General features: G+C 34.6%; 1 protein-coding gene across 1 annotated transcript; it reads left to right on the forward strand.

The window, feature by feature from the left end:
• Window positions 1-4523: 4523 nt before the first annotated feature.
• LOC128988735 (trypsin-1-like) lies at window positions 4524-7868 on the forward strand. Its single transcript, XM_054410333.1, has 4 exons — window positions 4524-4733; window positions 5490-5695; window positions 6703-6760; window positions 7538-7868. Exons 1-4 carry the CDS (start codon window positions 4574-4576, stop codon window positions 7654-7656), a joined length of 543 nt encoding a protein of 180 aa, XP_054266308.1. The 5' UTR covers window positions 4524-4573; the 3' UTR covers window positions 7657-7868.
• The last annotated feature ends 282 nt before the right edge of the window (window positions 7869-8150 follow it).

The following is an 8150-nucleotide window of genomic DNA, read 5'->3' on the forward strand; positions in this document are numbered from 1 at the left end:
AGAAATATGTTGATTAAAGCAAGGTTAACCATTATTTTTTTAACTTTAATTTTTAAACTGTTTTAATCTTAACATTATTTTTTGTTTACTTTTCACAACTAACTGTTCTTACGTTGCTCGCAAGTTCGCTGAAAGATGTTTTTGACATTCGGAATTTATTAAAAACTCTTTTTACGTTCTTTTAACTCGTCTAATAGCGTATGAAACACTCTTCTCAAGAAATCTGAACCTATTTATGGAATTAACAAACCAACCTCTTATTTACACAGGTTTTAACACGTTGCTTTGTAGAACTATACAACCAAAACACAATGGGGCTAATACTTTGTTAGTAAAAGTACAGTCATTAAAATATTCTCACTTCTAGAGCACAACCTCGGTAAATTTGTTCCACTACAGCTGATTTTATCGAATCCTTTCTGTAAACAACGAGTTTCTGCTATAAAAAGAGTGCCGAAACCCGACTGCTTACTATGTAGTGTGGCGAAAAATAATTTCGGCCAAATAATGATAAATATGTATGGACGCCTGGTGTGTCCCGGTAGATGAGATGAGGCAAAATCTTTGTTTCACGTTTCCGTGTCCATGTACTCGTGTTTGTATAGTTAATGTCCACTCCTCACAATTCCAGGGCTGGTTATCTCATTATAGCTGATATTTAGCTTGGAAATGAGCACTTGGGTTCGAAACCAATCGACGCAGAGAAAACATGACTTGAAAGCAGCACTGGTACTTTGAACATATTTAATTTTAGCTACCTAATGGATCCTAACCTTTTAGAGTCTTACAAGGCAGTACAGTTTTGACCTTAGTGCTAATTTCGGACATTTCCGTGCCAGCTTTCACCCCGATCATCCCCATTGTAGCCAGTGCAATGGCCGGGCTCGCCCCTGTGGTATGTCTGTGTGTAGTTGTGATGGTTGGTGCTTCGCCCTGTCCAACCCCTCCAAGGTACCCACTGTTGATAAAGGTAAGGGTGGAAAATCGTTGTTTTGAAATATCTAAAAAAAAGTTGCCAGACGGAGTTTTACAAAAGATTGCATTCTCGTTATAGGTTACGAATATTTCGACATTTGAATAGAGTGTAGGCTATGGGAAGGTCTGAGATCACTTTAAATTGGAAAATTGAAATTACTGCATATTTTGCACTGTGAAGAAATTAATATTGTAACAGTCAATTTTTGAGTAACAATTTTCTGTACAAATGGTACCAGCGCTTATGCATTTGTGTGATTAGCCTCTGTTTTCGTAGTAATAAATAATAGCCTACTCTAGTTAAAAGACTGACTAACATAGTGTATCTTTCAACCCCCAATAGAAACATATTATGAAGTGCTATGATTTCACTTCAGCCACCCCGTAACTTTTAAGTACTTAAGCAGAACTGGAAAGTTAGATCTTTGTAAAAGTTTTTACAAATGGAATTTTGCAAAAGAGATACTAGACTAATTGTCAAAAGCACTTCCAGTTATTAGCTTTACGAATAGTGAAATATGCATCATTGATGACACCATTAAAAATGGTGAAATTTCAAAGGAGAGTTATCAAATTTTAAACCGTCTGTCTGCATAATCACGCGTAATTTAAATGTTATAGCGCTATTTTTAATTTTATTTTAGTAGGTACAACTCGCATTTATAGTTATAGTTGGCAAAACAAAAATTTGCTTATTATTCTTATTTCCGTAAAAAATTGTTATTTATGGAGAAAGACATTTTTTGATCTTTATAATCTGATATGAGTCATACATATAAAATGTGCTACGCATCTTAATTATCTTTGTCGTTTGTTCTCCTTGCTGAATGCTGACGTTAATAAATTAGGTAGTTAGTTACAGTAATAATAACCTAAATTAATAGCTGTTATAGTGGTTAAGTATAGTTACAATTTGATTGATTCGGTGTTTTAAGGTATTTTCATAGAACCGGGAATTTTCTATTAACAGTAAAATGCATTACCCATTGTACCACGGCGGCGATTTAATTAACTACGGTAAAGTGACATTCGCATCTGGAATGACGTCATGGATATACCGGCAAACTATGGAGTTTACGGATTAAGTACTGTTGTTTTAGTTATTGGTTATCATTCGGAGCAAATAATATCGCGATTTGAGCTAAATGACTAAATCTATTGGGTATTTTTGTTTAAATATAAGCAATACCATTTTTCACGTCCTATACTTTATTCGATTTCGTTTTGTATTGTTATATTTTAAAACGTGGGTTCTCTTTTCCGATTTGATATTGTAAATTTTTGGTTAAATAAAGAGAAAAAAAAGATCAGTTAGTAAAGTAGATTTGTAGCCTTCAGAGCTAAAAACTACCTGTGGCCCGATTTTAATGAAATTTGGTATGTGGTTACTAATCCATGGTATCTCTAGACGTTTTTTTTATTTTTATTTTTATTTTATTTTTTATTTTTATTGGTAAATTTTTATAAAACCCATAATATAATGGGAACGGGAACATTTGATTTTCACAAAAACGGCTAGAACGATTTTGGTAAAACATTATTACGTTATGGTTCTTTTAATCCTAAACTAAATTATCTCCAATACTGCGAGAGTTACTGTTAAAAAGTTGATGCTAATTTTGTGATTTTCGTTCCACATAAAATGTCACGATTACTCCCACCGCTTACCCATGATATAATTAATTGTAAATTAAATTTAAACAACACAAGCTATACAGTAGGCTATATATTTTCAGAAGTAAATTTTTCATCAATCATCATAGCACATATTTATAGGAATTGTCTATTTAACGTTTTCTCAGCCAAACAAAACGTGTTTAGTCCTGTTCATAAGGCAAGCAAAGTCATTAATTAATAACACGCCACTGAAACCTTTTTTCAGAATGAGACTAAACCAAATAAAGCCCCTGAAGGAATATCACACTATCAAAATGGCCTGTGCAAATCATGTGGTAAGTTGAAATACATTTAGATCTAATTTTCTTGCCTAAGGATTTAATTTTCATTTTGTAAATTACTCATGTTAAATTGTTGTTAAACTGATTCAATGTTCACCAAATAACAAATAATGATGGTAAAATATTGCTTGTATTCTGGTAATATAACCAAACACTGAAGTGTAGCTACAGTGTAAATTTGATCCTTAACTATATAGTCTGTATGATGGAACCTGCTGTCTACATGGCCTCACAGGTACTGTAGAGGGGGGGGGGTTCAGGAGACAGGTTCTATCATTCAGAATATACAAATTGTTTAGGTATCAGCATACCCAAACGTATACAAATATATAATACAGTATCAACACAAAACCCACCGAAACACACATATCGACCCACATACGGGGTGTATTTTTATTTTTTTAACACAACCTAAACCACAATATTACCAAGATACTATACTGATTAAGTACAAAACAAGATCATAAGTTGGTAAGCCTGTATCCTTTACTTCATTACTGATTAGCTGTTATGCATTGTTACCTACACAGGTTTACATATAGTTATGGGGAATTCATTTTAAATAACACCAACATGGCTTTATCACAAATATGTATTGTAGGCCTATATGTTTTATTTTTAAGGCTTCGTGGTTTCTCTCCTTACAATAATGTTACAGCTTGCGGATTGCCCAATCGGATGCAGAGGATTGTGGGAGGCTGGCCCACGAAGGTGAATGAGTATCCGTGGGTGGTCGCCTTGACTATCCGAGGACAGTTCTACTGCGGAGGCACCATCATCAATGACCTCTATATACTCACAGCTGCACACTGTGTTAGGTAAACATCTATTCTGTATGAATATAAGGTTTGTGATGAGTGGCATGCCTTGTTTAGCTTTCCTGGCTAAAATCGGCTGTTTCCTTAGCCTGGACCATTTAAAAACCCAATGGACCCAGATGCAACCATCAAAAAGCTAAACTAAAAAAGGGATTATTAAGAGTGTGCTGTGTTGTGTTAATGTATATGTTGCAGCTGATTGACGTTTTGGTAAATCTCAGCTGTTTTAATTATTGTTTCAAAAGGGTATAGATTTCTTCCCCTAAAACCACCCAAATCTTGTAAACGGAATATTGTATTCTATGATTACTATAATATTTCTTTTTAATACCTATTATTTGCTCATTGAATTTGCATGTTTCTGTTAACATATTAATTTTAATAGAAAACTAAAGAAATTATAGAAATTACTACTAATATTATAGCATGGTGATGAAAATCATTGCTCATAAATTGAACCAAAAGTATCTTTTCAGCACTTGCTCCATTTTTTTTCTATTTTCACCTTTGTGATACTTGCTTATACATGCTCAGATTTGACCTGCACTTTTTAATTTTGCATCCCTATGTTTGGCTCTGCTGCTCACATAAGAAACTTATCTGTGTGCTAAAAAGTTGAACTTTTTAGTAATCGTGTATACTAATAATTCTAGTGTTACTAGCAAGAATTAATTGTATGTCTCAGAATCATAATTTTGTTAGTCAATAATTTATTTTTACCAAAACATTTTTCTCGCTCTTATTTATTGATACATTAATATTTGCAGCACAAGGAAGAACACAGAAATAAAAGTGGTTCTGGCCGAACACAACAAAGCCACGATGGAAGAATCGATGGTTGAGACAAGATCAGTGTCTAAGATCTTGGTCCATGAGTCGTTCAGTGAACCAGTACAATACGACAATGACATTGCTCTACTCCGGCTAGACAAGAGGCTTAAGTTTAGAGTCGATGTTGCTCCGATTTGTATGCCACCTTCAGGTATCAACTTACTTATCTTAGAAATTTAGTTATCTCATTAGTTCAATTTTACAAGGTAATGGTTTTAAAAATTCATCCTAGTTGTTTAATCTTTATACAATTATTTATTTTTATATAGTTTTGGTTTATTTCTTAAACTTCTGATTATAGACATTATTTTGAAGTAGATGACTTAAATAATAACCTTCCTCAATGCTACCTATGTAAAAAAAAATAAAAGCACCTACATTGCAAGTAAAGAAAGTTATTTAGATGTTAGGGCAAGACCATATTATACTTCTATCAATTTTTAATTGTAATTTATTTTTGAGCATGTACCCACAATTATACACTGCCATTTTATACAAATTTTATAAAGGAACAAACTTAACTTTATTTTTTATATGAAGGTTTCTTTTTGATCTCTTAGTTAAATACTAATCCTTATGGTAAACAAGCTTTTGTATTTACGTATGCCAGTTTTTAAATCAATCGCTACTATAGTCTGTATGATAGAACCTGTCTCCAGACCCTCCGTCTATCTGGCCAATGGTTTTAGGTCTGGGCCATAGTCAAAGTAGACTAGTAGACAAAGGGTAAGGAGACAGGTTACATCCAGACTATAGTTGTCTAGTCTTAAAACCAAACAGGATATTTTCAGGTATTGGTACCTATTGGCACCCAATAGGTTGGTAAACCGAGGTTTTTATGAAAAACAAGTGAATATCAACATACACATTTGTATGGAATGGTGTTCCCAAAGTTTATTGTTCGCAGGTGACCAGTTCACCGGAGGACTAGGCCGGGTTACAGGCTGGGGCCACACCAAGGAGGGCGGTCCTACGTCCATGGAGCTGCTAGAGACCCACGTGGCAGTAATGGCAAACTCTGCCTGTCACAACTACCCTGGCTACTCTGCTGACAAGGTCACTAGCAACATGATGTGTGCAGGAGTCATGGGGGGCGGCAGAGACACTTGTCAGGTAAGGCATCACCCAGGATCACATCTCTGGACTTGCGCTTTTTTTTTTATGTAATGCCATGTTTGATAATGATCTGTGAATGTGATAATCCCTGGCGAGGATTAACGTCCACACTATAGTGAATACTAGACTATCTGCAGTAATCTGCAGTACTAATTAGACCAATTCGTAAATTACAAGGCAAAAAATAGTTCGGATTTTACTAAAAACTGTAGGTCTCTTGGTTGCCATTGGCTGTATGCTATTAATTAACGGTCCTGTCTAAGGAACATGTCGGCATTAGTTAACAAGACTACAAAATCACGCCACTTATCTTACACTCATCTCCATTCATACTTGGCTTAAAATACCTACCTTCGTTTGATGCCATTTCAGATAAAAGTAATAAGTATCAAAGTTTAGAGCACTGTTTTTGTAGCTGTTTATTTTCAGAGTACTGTTTTTGTTTTTGTAGCAGCTTTTCAGAGCACTGTTTGTCTTTTAAAGTAATGTTTTAGTTTCATCTACAATAAGGGAGGAAGAGTGATACAAAGTGGAGCATGTGTGTCAGTCATTGGCAAGATTGAGATAAACGTCAGTTTGAACTCCAACAAAGCGTAACCATAATGTGTATACAAACACTGTCATGACTGTTATGAGATAACTGTGTGATTTATTTTTAGTTACAAAAATCATCTTCTGTTTCAGTTATTTTTGGGTCACGACATTGATCTTTTCTTACTGACCACAGTTACTCTTCCTAGTTCCTAACACCATATTTGCAATCTCATTCCTCTATTCTCCTCGTCTTTCTACTTTTAAAACCTTTCAGAATGTACAATTCATTTCAATTAGTTTATTTCTGGCAAAAACCATTAAACAACAAGTACCATGCACAAAAGATACAAATTTATACAATCAGTAATAGTACATGCTCACACAAGAATCAATGTACCAACGTGTACAGACAAAACTATAATTTATTTATTTATTTTATTTGGATAATTGTTTTACTGCATTTTTTTCAGGGTGATAGTGGTGGTTCCTTAATCATCGAGGACTGGCAAGAGCGAATGTTTCAAGCAGGTATGGCTTAGTAGATAATTTCAAGTTACTCGGAAATAATATTCACTGTTCCAAGGAATATAAAAGTTCAAAAATATTCATGCACTTTGAATACAAAATATTAATACCAAACACTCAACAATTTAGAAAGATGATCTTTAAAAACATCTTAAAAGTCCTTTACCATTCACTGTAAATAATTACCAAGCAAGAACTAGCAGACCATCTTAATCCATAGATAGATCTTTGCCCTAGACACCAGCAACTAGTGCTAAACCCCATTTAAGAGTACCATTGTTAACAAAGGGGTGCTACAATAGGTCAACAGGCCAAAGTAACTAGGGGTGGATGAATACCCTAACCCCCCCCCCCCCAAAAAAAAAGTGTACCATTGAATGTTTCCTCTGCACTTTACATTTTTGTGTTCTGACTAAAGAATTAGACGTACTTCGTCTGTAACAAAGCTACACAAGGCATCTCACTTCATTCTACTCTAATCCTGTAATTATTCAGCTTAAAATGCATAACATATTGCATGAATGCCTTTTATAAATGAAACAATTGTTTAGGTAATTTGTAATAGGTTTACACCTATCTTGTCACTGTGACATCTTTCTTTAAGATAGCATCTATAATTGATAGCCCAATGGCAAATGACATCAGGGTCCAGAAACAATCTTGCTTCAAATGTTAAGTGTTGAAATTAATGAAATTGTAAAAGTGAAATATATCAGATCACTGCATAATCTTTTTCAACTTATATTACCAGAAAATAGCAAAAGACCTTCTGTTTTGCAGGTATTGTGTCATGGGGCATCGGCTGTGCCAGGCCTAACCGTCCGGGTGTCTACACCCGAGTCAACGCTTACCTACCTTGGATCATCAAACACACCCGAGAAGCTTGCTACTGCTATTGAACACATTACAAGCTAACGTTATACACTAGAATATTTACCTTTATAAGGTATTTGTAAGAAATTCTAATGCTTTATTATTAAGCCTTTTAAAATATCCACCATCTACATTTTGGTTGTATTTGTGTAATATTTTATCCTTATTGCTTTGAGTGTTAGTTAATTGACTATTAGATACCAATAAGGTGATCATCCCATCTCATACTTTGGATCTTGGCATTTTTTCTTACGTAGAGCTCTGCCCATTTCTAGAATAAACAATTTTGTTGGTTAAATTGAACTTAAACAGAGTATTCTGATGTCAATAACAGATTCCCGAGGAATACACTGACTTTTTAACCGCTCCCAAGGTGAAGAATTTTAAACTGTGGCATTTTATGTCATATATTCGTTTGCATAAAGAGAAATAGTGAGTCGGTGGCTTATTTGGCAGCACCACGGACTTCAGGTCCAAGGCTGCGATGTCATGGGTTCGATCCTGTTACCTGCCACTACTT

This window comes from Macrosteles quadrilineatus, unplaced genomic scaffold, assembly GCF_028750875.1.
Source record: "Macrosteles quadrilineatus isolate MER2022 unplaced genomic scaffold, UCM_ALF_1.0 Scaffold_3__2_contigs__length_128488019, whole genome shotgun sequence".
Lineage (NCBI taxonomy): Eukaryota > Metazoa > Arthropoda > Insecta > Hemiptera > Cicadellidae > Macrosteles > Macrosteles quadrilineatus.

Bases quoted from the DNA above. Each gene is read 5' to 3' on its own strand.
- LOC128988735 (XM_054410333.1), top strand. From the start codon at position 4,574: ATGGAAGAATCGATGGTTGAGACAAGATCAGTGTCTAAGATCTTGGTC. The intron at 4,734-5,489 runs GTATCAACTTAC...TATTGTTCGCAG, and splicing joins GATTTGTATGCCACCTTCAG to GTGACCAGTTCACCGGAGGA. The intron at 5,696-6,702 runs GTAAGGCATCAC...CATTTTTTTCAG, and splicing joins GCGGCAGAGACACTTGTCAG to GGTGATAGTGGTGGTTCCTT.